At 47.4% G+C, this 19,951-nt stretch overlaps 1 protein-coding gene across 9 annotated transcripts in view; it reads right to left on the bottom strand.

Moving 5' to 3' along the window:
- The window catches only part of ESRRG (estrogen related receptor gamma), a 1,119,561-nt gene that overhangs the window by 220,278 nt on the left and 879,332 nt on the right, over window positions 1–19,951 (bottom strand). For all 9 annotated transcript variants that reach the window (XM_075339129.1, XM_075339124.1, XM_075339125.1 and 6 more), the window contains one exon: window positions 7,447–7,563. In XM_075339129.1, the coding sequence (XP_075195244.1) occupies window positions 7,447–7,563 (117 nt within the window). The remainder of the gene's footprint in view (window positions 1–7,446; window positions 7,564–19,951) is intronic.

Genomic DNA, 19,951 nt, shown 5'->3' with positions numbered 1-19,951 from the left:
GCCTCTCTGTTTCTCTCCCATTCTCTGTCTGTCTCCCCCTCGGTATACATCTCTCTGTCTCTCTCTCTATCTCTTTGTCTGTCTGTCTCTTTCCCTGTCTGTCTCTGACTGTCTCTGTCTCTTTCTCCATCTGTCTCAATCTCTTTCCCTGTCTGTCTATCTATCTCTTTCCCTGTCTGTCTATCTGTCACTTTACACGTCTGTCTCTTTCCCTGTCTGTCTCTTTTCCTCTCTTTCCCTGGCTGTCTCATTCCCTCTCTTTCCCTGGCTGTCTCTTTCCCTCTGTCTCTTTCCCTGTGTCTGTCTCTTTGTCCGTCTCTTACCCTGTCTGTCTCTTTCCCTTTCTTTCCCTGTCTCTCTCTTTCCCTGTGTCTGTATCTGTCTCTTTGTCTGTGTCTGTCTCTTTCTCTGTCAGTCTGTCTCTTTGTCTGTGTCTGTCTCTTTGTGTCTGTCTCTTACCCTGTCTGTGTCTGCCTCTTTCCCTGTCTGTGTCTGCCTCTTTCCCTGGCTGCATTGTGACATGCCAACATTCCATATAAGGGCGTGGCTGCGCATTCTTCTGAAGTTCTGGCTGCACTGTAGCTCCCAGCTCCATTTGCTTTAATGGAGGCAGGTTTTTTGGTGAATAACTGTAAAGAGCGGGGTTAAAATTTCCCCTCAAAACATAGCCTATGACGCTCTCGGGGTCCAGAAGTGCGAGTGTGCAAAATTTTGTGGCTGTAGCTGCGACAGTGCAGATGCCAATCCCGGACATACACACACACACACACACACACACACACACACACACACACACATTCAGCTTTATATATTAGATATTTTAATATAGCTGCAGTACTGCTAATTCTGCGCCTCTACCGCTACCCCATTTTACCCCAAAATGGGATTTCTCCCTGTTCCAGAAAGTATGTCCTCACAAACTAATTGGACCTGAATGGGTTTGGCTTTTTGATTATTACCATAACCGATCACATTGTAACAATCCAGCCATAATGATTTTGTCTGGTGGTTGGGTCATTTGATACAATGATACATCTATAATTACAAAAATAACAAAAAAAATACATCTACCGGGCTTCATAGTTATAATAAAGTTTGCTCGGGGAAACTAATATTTTCTGGCAATCCCTGGCAGCCGTCTTTCTGGCTGGCTGAATCACAGTGTATCACAATGAATAGCTCTATTTTTTTTTTGCAACTAAATAGATTTGAACTGTCAATTTGGAGGCCCACTGAGCCACCAGCATGCACCGAATACTGTGACCAACATGGAGTTTGAAGCAGCAAATTTTATTACGGAATGGTAATTGAATTGAACAGGTTTACATTTGAATAGATTTGCAACACCGTGATCTCAGACACAGCGCCGGAGATGCCAACCTGTGCTCAGCGCCGAGCCGGAGAACATAATATATATATACCCAGGAAGAAGACAGGAGCTGGAGAGCACGGGGAACAGTCACCCACTCAGGGACATACACGTGTATCCTGTGCACTCCACATAATTGTTCTATCTATCTATTTATCTATATGATATCTATCCATCCATCTATCCATTCATCTGATATCTAACTATCTATCCTTCTATCTATCTGATATCTATCTATCTATACATCCATTTATCTATCCACCCATCATCCATCCGATATCTATCTATCCATCCATGTGATATCTATCTAATATCTATATATCCATCCAGGGTTGCCACTAGGAATTTCAGAGCCTCTGACTGGCATAATTTCGGGGCCCCCTTGAGACTCCACCCCAGCTCCGCCTCCACCCCAGCTCTGCCTCCACCCCAGCTCTGCCTCCACCCCAGCTCTGCCTCCACCCCTGCTCCGCCTCCACCCCAGCTCCGCCTCCACCCCAGCTCCGCCTCCACCCCAGCTCCGCCTCCACCCCTGCTCCGCCTCCACCCCAGCTCCGCCTCCACCCCAGCTCTGCCTCCACCCCTGCTCCGCCTCCACCCCAGCTCCGCCTCCACCCCAGCTCCGCCTCCACCCCAGCTCTGCCTCCACCCCTGCTCCGCCTCCACCCCAGCTCCGCCTCCACCCCTGCTCCGCCTCCACCCCAGCTCCACCTCCACCCCAGCTCCGCCTCCACCCCAGCTCTGCCTCCACCCCTGCTCCGCCTCCACCCCTGCTCCGCCTCCACCCCAGCTCCGCCTCCACCCCAGCTCTGCCTCCACCCCAGCTCCGCCTCCACCCCAGCTCCGCCTCCACCCCTGCTCCGCCTCCACCCTAGCTCCGTCTACACCCCTGCTCCGCCTACACCCCTGCTCCGCCTACACCACTGCTACGCCTCCACACCTCACACACAAGCCAATAAATGAAACGTGAAGGGGCCCTAGAGTCCTGTTTGTCCCTCCCTGGTGGGTAATTTTCTGACAACATATTCCCTATAAAAGGTTGTTCTTTTATTTTGATACTGACAAGCTTTCCTTAAGATAGGGTCATCAATATCAGAACAGTGGGGGTCTGATACACGGCACCCTCACTGTTCCGTTCCACAGCCGTTTACAACCGCCCCACCAGTGCTATAGAACATATGATTGGTAGACATGCCATGTGTCGGACCTCCACCAATCATTGAAGACTTATGCGGGTGTCACACGAGACAATATCTTGAACAATTCCGGATGTGCGTCACTATCGACGTGACCCCGACGACATATCGCCCGATATATCGTACCGTGAGACACCCGCATTATCCAGCACTTTAAAGATTCTGCAAAATATGAAACACTGGTGACTTCTTATGTGGCATTTGTGCCTCCGGTAGGCACCAGGGACTTGGGGAGACTGTGCGCCCCTACACCAGGCCCCTGACACCACCGGCTATTTATTGCACATATCCGATCCTCTTTCTCCAAGTTTCTTGTTTTAGATCTTCCTGATCCCAGATATCTTTCAGAATCCTTGAGTTGTTCCTTATCCCTATTTACTACCAATAATCCTCTGTCTGTCAGTGCTATGTCCACAATCTGTCCCTGCCACTCTTCTCATACTCTCCCATTGTCTGCCTCTGACACTATTGGATTTCTCTAGCAGCGACTTAGCTCCAATTAACAAGCAGCTGTTCGGCCTGTGTCTGTCTGACAACCATAAAACCGGAGGAACCTGTTTAATATAAGCAAAATAAATAAACACATTCTTATAGAGACCAATGAACCCCCCCCAAATAAATCCGGCGTGCCGACTCTGGAAGTCTACTGTGTTTGATATCATCATCCATAAAAGAAAATCTTAAGGATCCTACGTAGAACACGTGTCACCCCCCTACAGTGATGCATGACGGTTATATACATATATATTTCACTTTGGGTTGTAGAGCTTAAAGGGGTTGTCCACTAGTAGGACACCACAACTGATTCGACATGTTTCCCCCAGGTAAAATAATAAAGCCTATACTCACCTCCCGCACCGGCGCCCTTGTTCCTGCGGCTCTTGTGACATTGTGACGTCACGCGAGGTCCGTATCCAATCAGTGTAGGCTTCCTTCGCCCCCGCCTTCGGACAAAACGAGCAATCAACAGAAAGTGAGCACAGCCACGTGTCACTTCCTGTTGATTAACTCGTTTGGTCCAAAGGTGGAAAGAAGGAAGTCGGTGATGATTGGACGCGGGGCTTGCGGGGCTCCATGTAAGCCCAGACACCAATGGAGCAGAAGGTGAGTATGGGCTTTATTACTTTACCTGATGGAAACACGGGGAATCAGAAGGGGTTGTCCTAGTAGTGGACAACCCCTTTAACTGTGACAGATCAGCTTAGTCCCCACCAACAAAAACATAACTTTTTCTACATACAGGTGTATCACACATCATCATAAATATCATTAAGGACGCACATTTTCCACACTACAAGTTAAATACATGCTAGCAACCCCTCATCAGGCTGCAAGTCACATCACAACCACTCGGTGGCCACAAACCGGCACATAGAGCATAAATGTCTCCCAGCAGAGTATCGCAAAATCAGTTTCCATTTAAAAGCTGGTTATATTGTAAGTTTTATCTTGTGCTCTATCAAGCCAAGTTGAAAAGTATAGAATGATGCTCCTGTATGTCAGTAATATGGAAATGTAGGGACTCAATGTGCCATTTTACAAGGCCTAATACAGAGATGACCACATATACACTGAAGTCAATAGGAGTTATGGTGTTAACGTTTATTTTGTAAACATGGAAATCTCCTTGTTATTAAAACCTCCTTTAAGGGAGTTCTACTAGATTATTACATTATTATTATTATTATTATTATTAATAATAATAATAATAATTATAATAAAAAAAATCAAAACATTATAATAAAATAAAAAAACTAAAATTATTATTATTATGAATAATAATAATAATAATAATAATAATAAACCCCCCCAAACATTATAATAAAATCAAAAGAAAAAAAACTATTATTATTATTATTATTATTAATAATAATAATAATAACAATTAAAGGGAATCTGTCACCAGGTGTTTGCTTCCCCATCTGAGAGCAGCATAATGTAGAGACAAAGACCCTGATTCCAGCGATGTGCCATTTAATGAGCTGTTTGCTGTCATTCTGATAAAAAACAATGTTTTCTCTGCTGCAGATCTAGCAGTTATACAGAGCTCATGAATATGGTGGACTACCAGGCAGCACGCCAAGTAGTCCTCTAATGATAGTCTCCTGCTAATTAAACAGTGATCTGATCCAAACTATACAAAGTAGCTCAGTAAGTCATACATCACTGGAATCAGGATCTCTGCCCCCACGTTATGCTGCTATCAGATTAGGTGGCAAAAACCTGGTGACAGATTCCCTTTAAAGATGTTGTCACACCTTCTTAAAGGTTTTTGCTATGGAATTTGAAAGCAGTATGATTTAGAGGTAGAGCGCCTGATTCCAACGATGTGTCACTTCCTGGGTTCATTGGTGCAATTGTGATAAAATCCCAGTTTTCTCTGTTGTAGATATAGCAGTACTTAGAATGCTGAGCTGTGTATAACCTCGCCCACACCAGTGATTGGCCGTATGTACAATGTGGATTGTCAGGAACCAGCCAATCAGTGGTGGGGGTTGGGTTACACAGATTAGCTGCATTGTAATGCATGTGACATGTAGTCCTGCAGTGATAATGTCCTGCTGATAAAACACTGATTATATTGAAACTAGGCAAGCTGCCAAGAAAGTGAAACATTCCTGGAATGAGTTCTTTCTGCCCCTACATTATGCTGTTCTTAATTGAACTAACAATAACCTGATGACTGATTCACTAGGATAATGCCGTCTAATCTGTAGACACCATGTTATAGAGCAGGGAGAGCTGAGTAGATTGAGATATATATTTTTTGTTAGAAAAGATTCCGGATAACCTGTGTTTCAATCATTTCATTTGGGATTTTTAGTCCAGAGGGCGATGCTACCAGTAACTGACAGGTTTTCTTTGTATAATTGTGCAAACAGTAATAGTACAGTAATTTTGCAGATCAGACGGCATTTTCCTGGTGACAGGTTCCCTTTAAATTGGTTAAATTGCAAAGAGCTTTTACAAAGAAACAACTTTGCATTTTACCTCTTATCAAAAGTCCTCCCGATTCTCAATAATGAAAGGATTTTTAATTCTACACTTTGTTGCTCCTTGGCAAGGTTAATAGTCACCTCTGCAGTCTATCAACAGTTGCGGAGTGCTTACAAGAGCTCTCGAATCCAGCTTGTAAGCGCTACTCTGCAAATGTTTGGATCTGGCATACTTCAATGCCCCTATGCTCCTCTTATGCTCCAAAGAACAGTGGTGCAAATACGTCACTGGCTTAACTTTCAATAATCAGGAGCACATTGCCCCTCGGTAAACAAGAAGCTGGGAGGCTGGGGAGCGGTGCCCTCCTGAATGCTGAAGATTAGACAACCTCTTTACAGTTTGGGACAGTGGTGCAAACACATCTCTGGCCCCAACTTTCCATAATCAGGAGCGCATTGCCCCTAGCAAACAAGAAGCTGGGAGGCTGGAGAGTGGTACACTTCTGAATACTAAAGATTAGACTGCCCCTTTACAGTTTGGGACAGTGGTGCAAACATGTCCCTGGCCCCACCTTTCCATAATCAGGAGTGCACTGCCCGTCAGCAAACAAGAAGCAGGGAGGCTGGGGAGCGGTGCGCTCCTGAATATTGAAGATTAGACTGCCCCTTTACAGTTCAGGAGAGTGGTGCAAACATGTCCCTGACCCCAACTTTCCATAAGCAGGAGTGCACTGCCCCTCGGCAAACAAAAAGCAGGGAGGCTGGGGAGCGGTGTGCTCCTGAATACTGAAGATTAGACAACTCCTTTACCTTTCAGGAGAGTGATGCAAACATGTCCCTGGCCCCAACTTTCAATAATCTGGAGCACATTGCCCCTCGGCAAACAAGAAGCAGGGAGGCTGGGGAGTGGTGCGCTCCTGAATACTGAAGATTAGACTGCCTCTTTATACAGTTCAGGAGAGTGGTGCAACATGTCCCTGGCCCTAACTTTCCATAAGCAGGAGCGTACTGCCCCTCGGCAAACAAAAAGCAGGGAGGTTGGGGAGCGGTGTGCTCCTGAATACTGAAGATTTGACAACTCCTTTACAGTTCAGGAGAGTGGTGCAAACATGTCCCTGGCCCCAACTTTCAATAATCTGGAGCACATTGCTCCTCGGAAAACAAGAAGCAGGGAGGCTGGGGAGCGGTGCACTTCTGAATACTGAAGATTAGACTGCCCCTTTGCAGTTTGGGACAGTGGTGTAAACATGTCCCTGGCCCCAACTTTCCATAAGCAGGAGTGCACTGCCCCTCGACAAACAAAAAGCAGGGAGGCTGGGGAGCGGTGCGCTCTTGAATGCTGAAGATTAGACAACCCCTTTACAGTTCAGGACAGCGGTGTAAACATGTCCCTGGCCCCAACTTTCAATAATCAGGAGCACACTGCCCCTCGGCAAACAAGAAGCAGGGAGGCTGGGGAGCGGTGTGCTCCTGAATACTGAAGATTAGACAACTCCTTTACAGATCGGGACAGCAGTGTAAACATGTCCCTGGCCCCAACTTTCAATAATCAGGAGCACATTGCCCCTCGGCAAACAAAAAGCAGGGAGGCTGGGGGGCGGTTCGCTCCTGAATACTGAAGATTAGACAACTCCTTTACCGTTCGGGACAGCGGTGTAAACATGTCCCTGGCCCCAACTTTCAATAATCAAGCGCACATTGCCCCTCGGCAAACAAGAAGCAGGGAGGCTGGGGAGCGGTGCGCTCCTGAATACTGAAAATTAGACAAACCCCAAACATAAACAGTCACAGAATGTGGGAGAATTAATATAATGTATTAACATTTGATATAGCGTGAATTATTTTGTTTCATCAAATAAGCTATGTAACACATGTTTCCATGAAAAAAAATTTCAATCACACAGCATGCTATTTCAGTATAAGGAGATCTATTTTTGCACCGTACCTTCTTTCAGCATGCCAACTTTTAAACACTTCATGAAGCGGCAGGCTTGGCATGACTTGCGTCTACGCTTTGTGATTTCACATTCATTCGTGGCCGGACAGCTGTATTCTATGTTTCCTATTGTATAAAGAAAGTTGAGATAAGAACAGGTTTTAGACAATGGAATACGTGTATGGCGAACAAGCAGGACAGCAGCAGCCATATTTATATATATTTATAAATAAGAGAGTGGTAATTGTTCTAAAAAGTGAAACACATTATAACAATAAATAAAAATAAAAAAAAGATGAACATAAAAGAGAAAGTCAAAAAAATCAACAAGAGACATACACACTGTAACAATAAAATAAAAATAAAAAATAAACTATAATAAAATAGAAAGTCAAAAAAGTTACAAGAGATATACAAGTAACACTAAATAAAAAAACAGACTATAATAAAAGGAAAAAGTAAAAAAAAAAACTACAGGAGACATACACTTTGTAACAATATTCAAAAATAAACCACAATAAAAGAGAAAGTAAAAAAAACCCTGCAAAAAATGTACACACTGTAATAATAAATAACAATAAAAAATAGACCGTAAAAGAGAAAGCAAAAAAAAATCTATAAGAGACATACACATTGAAACGATAAATAAAAAATAGACTATAATAAAAGAGAAAGTTAAAAAAAAACCTCCAAGCGACATACATTGTAACAATAAATAACAATGAAAAATAGACCATAATTAAAGATAAAGTAAAAAAAAACCTACAAGAAACCTGAATGTGCTTAACTCTGCAGCACATGTATATAAATGGAGTTTATGTATCCTCCAATGGAAAGCTCCTGGTGCATATAAATCCCATCTACTTTGCTGCGGTTTTGACTCAGCCCAAATAAATACGCACAAAAACTCACAAAAATAACATCATGGGCATGTAGCCATAAAGACTGAATGGGTCTAATCCTTGTGTTGACCTGCTGCAAACCCGCCTGACATCTGCAGCAAGTTATCATAGGTAAAGTCAACAGATGAATAAAGCAGCAAGCAGACAAAGTTATACTAATATTTCCCAGGGGCAGACATATCATTGGTGCAGACTGTGTGGCCGCACAGGGGCCCAAGAGGTAAAGGGGCTCATTTCTACCACCACAGGAGGCAGAATTGTGCATTTTGATGAGTTCTTGGACTGCAAAGTGCCCATATATTGTTCTTGAGAATCAGCAAAAATACACAGCGTCAAAAACTCACTAAAAAAAAAAATCATCATGGGCACATAACCTTACAGACTGAATGGGTCTAATCCTCGTGTGGACCTGCTGCAAACCCGCCTCACATCTGCAGCAAGTTTTCTCAGTTCACAGTTTGATGAGTTCTTGGGCTGTAAAGGGCTCATCTATTGTTCTTGCACAAGGGTCCTTTTCTGTCTGTGATATTTCCAATATGTGACGCTTATTTTAAAATCCGCAACAGGTCAATTTCTGAATTTTCAACGTGGATTTCAGTCTTTTTCGGTTGGTCAAATCTGTGCTGCGAATTTGCATTGAAATTTACATCACGTCTGCAGCAAGTCCGTGATAAAAATCTAAGGGTACTTTGCACGCTGCGACATCGCTACTGCGATATTGTCAGGGTCAAATCGAAAGTGACGCACATCCGGCGCCGGTAACGACGTCGCAACATGTAAAGCCTAGATGCGCCGATAAACGATCGCAAAAGCGTCGAAAATCGGTGATCTGTGTAGCGTTGGTCATTTTCATAATGTCGCACCAATAGGAGATACGATGTTGTTCCTCGTTCCTGCGGCAGCACACATCGCTGTGTGTGAAGCCGCAGGAGCGAGGAACATCTCCTTACCTGCCTCCACCGGCAATGCGGAAGGAAGGAGGTGGGCGGGATGTTTACGTCCCGCTCATCTCCGCTTCTATTGGCCGCCTGCCGTGTGACGTCGCTGTGACGCCGCACGACCCGCCCCCTTAGGAAGGAGGCGTGTCGCCGGCCAGAGCAACGTCGCAGGGCAGGTAAGTGCGTGTGAAGCTGCCGTAGCGATAATGTGCGCTACGGCAGCTATCCCAAGAAATCGCATGTGCGATGGAGGCAGGTAATATCGCGCTCGGCATCGCTAGCCGATGCTAGCGATGTCGCAACGTGCAAAGTACCCCTAAGGGTCGGGATAGGGATTTGCACAGATAAAATCAACAGCTTTGGTGGGGGCTGCAGTGCATTTTTCCCACCTTCTGCTTCAGAATAATTTGCATGTTTACCAAATCCTAGTGCAAATTTTTCAGCAAATTTTTCACACATCAACATTCAAAAGGGTAAATAAAAATGCAACAGAAATAAACATATTCTATATTTCAACGTTTTCACAACATGTGAATGAGGTTGGTTACTTCTCATCCACTCTTCTGCCGCAAATCTGTGTGTAAATTCCGCATTAAATCCATCCGGTGTGGAGCCGCCCTTAACATGGCGTCAGTAGGGCGGCCTACGTCATAATTAAACCTATTGATCTAATACAACTTAGCCATGATGGGATTAACCTACTATTAGGCGTCTGGCAGATACTGGATGGGTCCTAGACTTCCGAGTCTCTCTGTATCCTCTTAATCCCATCCTATGTGAGATATTAACTTTTCCAGGTTTTTGTTGCCTATTATAACAATTTTTTTTTGGTTTATTATTTGGAAAGTCATTGTTTCGATGGGTCGGGAAGTGTTCTCCGTCGGACAGCTGGTGCTCTCTTTAGAAAATACATTGTGGGGGCGGAGGTCAAGCTGTTGGTCCAGACGTCTTGCGATAAACAGCATCCTCTTAACCGCTCGTTTGCATATTTCCCATTTCCATAGCCGAGTTAATGGTTAAAAGTTACAAGTTAAAAGGTTAATAAAGCCGCAGACTTGATTTATTAAAATGTATATGTCCTGTTATCGGAGAGTGAGTAATGCATGGCTCATTTACAACTGGAACACAAAGTCTATTTTGCAAGGAGCCTCGGCCTTGTCTTGCTTACAGAACTCTCCTTTCTTGTGTAACCCCTTCCCCCTGTGATTAAGTGCATTAGTATCTTAATGAAAATGCATTCTGTTTATTGGTCTCCCGGGAAGGGGGAGGTCAGCATAGCAAATGCATAAATTGTCATGAGAGACAGTCAGAGCGTAATTGCAATCTTACTTCTTCTTGTTTGCAGCTCCCAGGGTCCATCAGTGGACCCCCAGAAACATGTGCACATTTTAGTAATTAGCATAGAGTCTGCCTGGGACCAGAGCATTGATGAAATATTTCAGAGTTAATCACACTTTGTAAACACTGATTCATATTGACTTCCTTTCTCCGGACTGATGGCTCCTCATTAAATATCACATTAGCGGATTGCAGGACTGCATAAAGAGTCAAATACTTGGCTGGTGCTAATTCGACGGAAAGCAACAGAGACGTGCGTTTCTCGAAAATGTGTTAAGTGGTTATGATAAAGGGGTCTGTCAGCGCTGAAGCGTTTTAGATAAGTGTGTCACTGTTTTCTATAGATCGGCAAGGGGCTAAAGGATATGGGGGGTAAAGAACGTAGTGTGGGCACGTCACCGGTATGAACGTAGCACAGACACATCAACGGTATGAACATAGTGCTGGCACGTCAACCGTCTGAACGTAGCACTGGCATGTCACAGATATGAATGTAGTCCAGGCACATCACCGGTATGAATGTAGAGCGGGCACGTCAACGGTATAAACGCACTGCAGCCACGACACCGGTATGAGCATAGTGCAGGCACATCAACGGTAAGAACATAGTGCTGGCACATCAACCGTCTGAACATAGTACAGGCACGTCATTGTTATGAATGTAGTTCAGGTATGTTAACGATAACAACATAGAGCAGACATGTCACCAAAATGAAAGTAGTGTGGGCATGTCACCGGTATTAACGTAGTGAGGACACATCACCGATATGAATGTAGTGCAAGCACGTCAACGATATAAATATAGCGCGGGCACATCACCGGTATGAACGTGGTGCATGCACATTACCGGTATGGACATAGTGCTGGCACGTCACCGGTATGAACATAGTGCAGGCACATCATCGTTATGAACGTTGTTCAGGTAAGTCAACGATATGAACATAGTGCAGACATGTTACCGACATGAACGTAGTGAGGACACATCACCGGTATGAACGTAGTGCAGGCACGTCACCGATATGAACGTTGTGCGGGCATTTCACTGCTATGAACATAGTACAGGTACGTCACCATTATGAACATAGTGCGGGCATGTCACTGGTATGAACCTATTGCGGGCACGTCAACAATATGAACTTAGTGCGGGCACATCACTGGTATGAACATAGTGCTGGCATGTTACCGATATGAATTTAGTGTAAGCACGTCAGCGATATGAATGTAGGGTGACCACGTCACTGATATGAATGTAGTGCGAGCACATCACCGATATGAATGTAGAGTGAGCACGTCACCGATATGAATGTTGTGCGAGCACATCATCGATATGAATGTTGTACAAGCACGTCACCGATATAAATGTAGTACAAGCACGTCACCGATTTGAACGTAGTGCGGACATGTCACCGATATGAAAGTAGTGCGGGCATGTCACCGATATGAATGTAGTGCGGTAATGTAACCGATATGAACATAGTGCGGGCATGTCACCAATATGGATGTAGTGCGATTACGTCACCTGTATGAACGCAGTGCAGGCACGTCACCGATATGACCATAGTGAGGGGCATGTCACCGATATGGACATAGTGTGGGCACGTCACCGATATGAACAAAGTGTGGGCACGTCACCGGTATGAACATACTGCAGGCACATTACTGGTATCTACTGTAGGTCCCTCTACCAATGATAGCAAACTCATGGGAGTTTGGTTGAGTGGGTTCAGCCGGACTTTAGATAAAGTTCAGATTGAGATCCGGACTTGACCTGAACCCCAAAATAGAAGTCACTTATTGGGCAGTTCGGGTCTCTGTCCACATGCCGCCAGCCATAACCAGAGCACTTCTGGGGAGAGGTGGGTGTTTTTTTTCCATTTTTTTTGTTTGGTGCACACTACATCTGATGACGCTGTTGTTACCTCCAGTGAGAGCTGTTCAAACACTGCAAGCGGCTCGAACTGGGCTGAGCATCGAGTGGACCCAAACACAGTAATGCTTGTGCGAGTGATTTACGAACGTAACGAACCTGAACTCTAAAATCTATTTTTTTGTAAAGTCTGTGTTTGGTACTAACAAACCGAACACTGAACCTCGGGTTCGCTCATCTTTAGTGGAGACATCATTAGCCGGACTGTAGAATAACTATTGCTACTCTGTCACATGTAATGTACTGGTGTAATATAAAAGATCTAGCCAGGAGTGGACCTGAAGCTTCAGGGCACCCTTGCAATATCTCCAACAATGCCCCCAATTATCGCCAGTCTACAATAGTATTGGTCTTCTCATATGGCTAATGGGACCTATTGTCCTGGGCCCGGTTGTGACTGCAACCTCTTCATCCATTGTGGTTATGTCCCTGAGTTGTGTGCAGGCAGTAGATTTTGAGGGAGGCAAAAAATAGTAACAGCCGCACCATGGAATATCAGGTACAAGTCCTGGACACAGACCTGAGCTCTAATATATAAAATATAAAGAAGGAGGACAGTACTCCAAATAAAGTGTGCAAAAAAGTGGAGGTACTTATCCATTCATCTATTATCTATCTATTTATCCCTCTATTTATCTATCTATGGCATATTTATCTATCTATTTATCTATTTATCTATTTATCCCTCTATCTAGCTATCTATCTATCCCATAGTTATCTATCTATCCCTCTATCTATCTATCTATCCCTCTATCTATCTATCCCATATTTATCTATCTATCTATCCCTCTATCTATCTATCTATCCCTCTATCTATCTATTTATCTATCTATCTATCCCATATCTATCTATCTATCCATCCCATATTTATCTATCTATCCCTCTATTTCTCTATCTATCTATCCATCCTTCTATCTATCTATCTATCTATCTATCTATCTATCTATCCCTCTATCTATCTATCTATCCCTCTATCTATCCCTCTATCTATATATCTCTCTATCTATCTATCTATCTATCTATCTATCTATCTATCCCGCTATCTATCTATTTATCTATCTATCTATCTATCTATCTATCTATCCCTCTATCTATTTCTCTATCTATCTATCCCTCTATCTATCCCTCTATCTATCTATCTATCCCTCTATCTATCCCTCTATCTATCCCTCTATCTATCTATCTATCGATCTATCTATTTATCTATCTATCCCTCTATCTATTTCTCTATCTATCTATCCATCTATCTATCCCTCTATCTATCCCTCTATCTATCTATCTATCTATCCCTCTATCTATCCCTCTATCTATCCCTCTATCTATCTATCCATCTATCTATCCCTCTATCTATCCCTCTATCTATCCCTCTATCTATCCATCTATCTACCTATCTATCTATCTATCTATCTATCTATCTATCTATCCATCTATCTATCTATCCCTCTATCTATCCCTCTATCTATCCCTCTATCTATCCATCTATCTATCTATCCCTCTATCTATCCCTCTATCTATCTATCAAATCAAATCAAATAAGCTTTATTGGCAGGACCAAATACAAATTAGTTTTGCCAAAGCAAGTGTACATTAGGGACTGGGGCTGTGTGGATGGTGGGTGGGGACTGTAGGAAGGATGGGTGGGGCACATCCAGGGTGGGGACTGTGGGGGTACATCTAGGGTGGGAGCTATGGAAGTCCATGGCTTATGATGGGGCATATCAAGGGTGGGGACTGTAGTAACGGTGGATGGGGCACATCCAGGGTGGGGATTGGGGGGCCACATCTGGGATGGGGGGCTATGGAAGTCCATGACTTATCATAGTTCTCTTTCTCGAAGTCTATGGCATTCGCTCACATACTGCGCTGCTATCTCCACTGCGCTCTCTTCTTCCCCCAGCAGGATATATATTTTCTCTTCCTCCTTCATGGAGCTGAAATACGGGAAGAGATCAGAGAATCTCCTGAAGTGAGTGTCCCTCACTGCTGAGTACTTGGTGCAGTGTATCTATCCCTCTATCTATCCTTTTTTATCTATCTATCTATCTATCTATCTATCTATCCTTTTTTATCTATCTATCTATCTATCTATCTATCTATCCCTCTATCTATCCACCTATCTATCTATCTATCTATCTATCTATCCCTCTATCTATCTATCCCTCTATCTATCTATCTATCTATCTATCTATCTATCCCTCTATCTATCCACCTATCTATCTATCTATCTATCTATCCCTCTATCCACCTATCTATCTATCCATTATCTATCTATCTATCTATCCATCTTCCTATCCCTTAATCAAATCAAATAAGCTTTATTGGCAGGACCAAATACAAATTAGTTTTGCCAAAGCAAGTGTACATTAGGGACTGGGACTGTGGGGATGGTGCGTGGGGACTGTAGGAAGGATGGATGGGGCACATCCACGGTGGGGACTGTGGGGATACATCTAGGGTGGGAGCTATGGAAGTCCATGGCTTATGATGGGGCATATCCAGGGTGGGGACTGTAGGTAGGATGGATGGGGCACATCCAGGGTGGGGACTGTAGGTAGGATGGATGGGGCACATCCAGGGTGGGGACTGTAGGTAGGATGGATGGGGCACATCCAGGGTGGGGACTATAGGAGGAATGGATGGGGCACATCCAGGGTAGGGACTGTAGGTCGGATGGATGGGGCACATCCAGGGTGGGGACTGTAGGTAGAATGGATGGGGCACATCCAGGGTGGGGACTGTAGGTAGGATGCAGGGCCGGATTATAGGCAGGGCAGACGGGGCTCCAGCCCAGGGGCCCCCACCAAAAGAGCTTTTAAGGGGGCCCCCACCATACTTGGCACCTGTCAGCATTTTTTTTTCTTCACACCCTCTCCCCCTCCGTAAAGACAGTCTAATAAATCAGCTGTGTTTTCGGGGGGGGGGGAGGCGCGGGGTGTTGAAGCACCGCTATTTATTTGTATCTGCGTCTTGAAGACGCAAAAACAAACTGCGGGCACAGGACGCTGATTGACACCGAAGTACCAGCGGCCGCTTGTACTTCCGGGGTCAGGTGTGCTAATGCTCCCTGCTATGTGCTGCGGCCGTACCCAGCGAGGGGCGGGCAGCTGCCCCCCCTCCCCTCTCTCCCCCTCCCTAGAAGCAGGGGCACGGTGTAGTGCGCTGCTGTATCTGCTGTCCCCGCTGCGCTCCTCTACACTGTGTGCATGCCAGGCACACTAGCAGGAGGCAGCGCGCTGTGCTCTGTCGGCTCTGCTGTGTGCTGTGCTCGGCATGCATACCTCCCAACTTTTAAAGAAGGAAAAGAGGGACAAAGTTTGCGGCGCGCGTAGCGCGCCGCGGCAAATTTTTAGGCCACGCCCCCTAACCACACCCATTTCACAGTCACGCCCATATCCACTCCCCATCCACACCCATTCAGCACAAACACGCAGGCAGCCGGCGGGCCTCCAGCACGGACACGCAGGCAGCCGGCGGGCCTCCAGCACGGACACGCAGGCAGCCGGCGGGCCTCCAGCACGGACACGCAGGCAGCCGGCGGGCCTCCAGCACGGACACGCAGGCAGCCGGCGGGCCTCCAGCACGGACACGCAGGCAGCCGGCGGGCCTCCAGCACGGACACGCAGGCAGCCGGCGGGCCTCCAGCACGGACACGCAGGCAGCCGGCGGGCCTCCAGCACGGACACGCAGGCAGCCACAGTGAGGCGGCCGGTCGCCCGCACAGTGAGGCGGCCGGTCGCCTTCACAGACAGGCGGCCGGCCGCCTTCACAGACAGGCGGCGGGCCGCCCGCACAGAGAGGCGGCCAGCCGCCCGCACAGAGAGGCGGCCGGCTGCCCGCACAATGAGGCGGCGGGCCGCCCGCACAGACAGGCGGTGGGGGGCGCCCGCACAGACAGGCGGCAGGGGGGCGCCCGCACAGACAGGCGGCAGGGGGGCGCCCGCACAGACAGGCGGCAGGGGGGCGCCCGCACAGACAGGCGGCAGGGGGGCGCCCGCACAGACAGGCGGCGGGGGGCGCCCGCACAGACAGGCGGCGGGTGGCGCCCGCACAGACAGGCGGCAGGGGGGCGCCCGCACAGACAGGTGGCGGGCCGACCGCACAGACAGGCGGCCGGCCGACCGCACAGACAGGCGGCCGGCCGACCGCACAGACAGGCTCCGGCCGGGGGTGAGGGGGGAGGGAGGGAAATCAGCGCTGGGGAGATTAGTTTACTGTACCAGCAGCAGCACAGGCAGCGCTCCTCTCTATGCCACGTCTACTAGGATGGTAGGAGGGAAAAGCAGGGAGGCGGAGAGAGAGTGGGTGGGCGGAGCCCGGGAGCCGGCCGTCCCGCCCGTGGCAACGGGACAAACAACGTAAAGCGTGAAAGTCCCGCTGTATCCGGGACGGTTGGGAGGTATGCAGCATGTTAGAATGTGTACATAAGATCCCGCTGGTGGTGGCCGCAGCTTATAGGCCCCAAATCTGGTGACAGGTTCCCTTTAAAGTGAACCTGTCAGGTGCAATATGCACTCAGAGCCAGGAGCAGTTCTGGGCACATATTGCTAATCCCTGCCTAACCGTCCCTGTATACACTAGCATAGATAAAGAGATCAAGAACAAATATTTTTAAAGATCTTATATCTTATGCTAATGAGCGCGGGGACTAGTCCGAAGGGCGTTACTTCACTTGGCTAGTCGGCTCGCATAGCATGTTAGCATGTTATTACGCCCCTGTGTGAGTACTAATACGCTATGTGAGCCGACTAGCCAAGTGAAGTAACGCCCTTGGGACTAGTCCCCGCACTAATTAGCATAAGATATAAGCTCTTTAAAAATACTTTTTCTATAGATGCCTTTATCTATGCTAGTGTATACAGGGACGGTTAGGCAGGGATTAGCAATATACACCCAGAACTGCTCCTGGCTCTGAGTGCAGATTGCACCTGATAGGTTCCCTTTAAAGGGAAACTGTCACCAGAAATTTAGCAAAAAAAATAAAAGATTCCCCTCTGCAGCTCCTGGGATGAATTCTGGAAAGGTTCCTGTTGTTATTGTGCCCACTTTGAGACCTAAAAAAATACTTTATGAAGTCTTACCTTTTTGTATGCAAATCTGTTTTTATGGTCACGGGGGCGGGCTGCCTGGCGTCCGTTATTCCCCCTCCTGCCGCTGTACGCCGTCCCCCATTGCTCATTTCCATACATGAGGACGCCTTCCTCATGTAACTGTCCTCCTGAAGTTTTGTGCATGCCCAGTGCCACTCTCGCGGGACTGAGCACTGTGCAAAGTGTGAACGCTTTTGAGGTGATTGCGCAGGCGCGAGATTATGGGCGGCGCTGTGATTGTCATCAGCAGCGTCATCCAAGTACCTGCCCATAATCTTGTGCCCGCGCTTCTCACTCTGCCTCCACCGTTATGCGCAAGCACTGGCCATGTGAACCACGTTACCTATTACCATGGGCGCGAGATTATGGGCGGCGCTGTGATTGTCATCAGCAGCGTCATCCAAGTACCTGCCCATAATCTCGTGCCCGCGCTTCTCACTCTGCCTCCACCGTTATGCGCAAGCACTGGCCATATGAACCACGTTACCTATTACCATGGGCACGAGATTATGGGCGGCGCTGTGATTGTCATCAGCAGCGTCATCCAAGTACCTGCCCATAATCTCGTGCCCGCGCTTCTCACTCTGCCTCCACCGTTATGCGCAAGCACTGTCCATATGAACCATGTTACCTATTACCGTGGGCGCGAGATTATGGGCGGCGCTGTGATTGTCATCAGCAAAGTCATCCAAGTACCCGCCCATAATCTCGTGCAAGCGGTAATAGGTAACATGGTTCATATGGCCAGCACTTGCGCATAACGGTGGAGTCAGAGGGAAAAGTGCGGGCACGAGATTATGGGCGGGTACTTGGTTAACGCTGTTGATGACAATCACAGCGCCGCCCATAATCTCGTGCCTGCGCAATCACCTGAAAAAGCGTTCACATGCGCAAATCTTCGGGAGGACAGTTACATGAGGAAGGCGTTCTTGTGTATGTAAATGAGCAATGGGGGACTGCGTAAAGCGGCAGGAGGGGGAATAACGGACGCCAGACAGCCCGCCCCCGTGACCATAAAAACACATTTGCATACAAAAAGGTAAGACTTCATAAAGTATTTTTGTAGGTCTCAAAGGGGGCACAATAACAACAGGAACCTTTCTAGAAGCAGCCCAGGAGCTGGAGAGGGGAATCTATTACTTTTATTGTGAAATTTCTGCTGACATGTTCCCTTTAACTGGTAGGGCAGCCAGGATAAAGCAGAGCTGAAGTTGTTGGGAAGCTAGGACCCAGCAGCTCTGCTCCACAGGCAGGAGACCACTGATCGGTAAGCTAATAGAAGCCTGCAGATGTCACTCTGCATAGGTTATTACTGGCCAGTGCTATCTGCAGGAGAGAGAAGTGCTGATTGCACGGTCTCCTCAGCTTCCTGACTCCCCGCGTGTCTGCAGCAGTGAGAAGCCGCACACGGGGAATCAGAGAACAGCTGCAGGGAAACGCAGGCTCCGGGACTGGGGGGGGTCGGCTCTGGTGCAGGGGGGGGGGGGGCTCTGCAGCAGTGAGAAGCCGCACACGGGGAATCAGAGAACAGCTGCAGACAAACGCAGGCTCCAGGACTGGGGGGGTCGGCTCTGGGGGAGGGGGGATCGCTCTGCTGCAGGGAGGGGTCGCTCTGCTGCAGGGGGTGATTCATACCTCAGCAGCAGTCACAGGAGTAGGTGCGCGGTCGGCTCTGTAATGAATAGAAGGGAGAAACAGCGAGGCGGGGCTACAGTGGGTGGGTGGAGCCCGGGATAAACAGCCTCACGGGCGGGACCCGGGATCAAAGGCTCAGAAGAGGGACTGTCCCGCTGTATCCGGGACGGTTGGGAGGTATGGGCATGCACCCAGTGTAGAGGAGCGCAGCAGAGCCGATGACCGCAGCTTCCTCTTTCCGTTCCTATTCAAATGTATTTGCATCTTTCAGACGTAAATACATTTGAACAGCGTGCCGGGACCCGGCCCCGCCCCCGACGTGCAGCAACGTGATGAGATCAGCACCTTGCTGACGTCATCACAGTGCTGCAGGCGCCACACAGGGGACAAGAGGAAGCGAGCGCTCCATGAAGGAGCTGAAGAGACAGGTGTAATTAATGGGGATGAGTGAGGAGGGGCTGAGGACACAACGGGGAACATTTGTGAAGGAACACAGCTCTGTGACAGGCAGAGGAGGAGTACTGTATTCCGAGGAAGGGGGAGGAGTGTGTAGTGATGGGGCAGTGTAATTTGTGTGTGTAGGGGGTGATGAGGGTTGTATTGTGTGTGGGGGGAGGGGTAATGGAGGGTGCATTGTATCGTGTGTGTGGGGAAGGGTAATGGAGGGTGCATTGTATTCTGTGTGGG

This window comes from Anomaloglossus baeobatrachus, chromosome 3, assembly GCF_048569485.1.
Source record: "Anomaloglossus baeobatrachus isolate aAnoBae1 chromosome 3, aAnoBae1.hap1, whole genome shotgun sequence".
NCBI classification, from domain to species: Eukaryota; Metazoa; Chordata; class Amphibia; order Anura; family Aromobatidae; genus Anomaloglossus; species Anomaloglossus baeobatrachus.
This window is presented reverse-complemented; position numbering and strand designations above follow the sequence as displayed.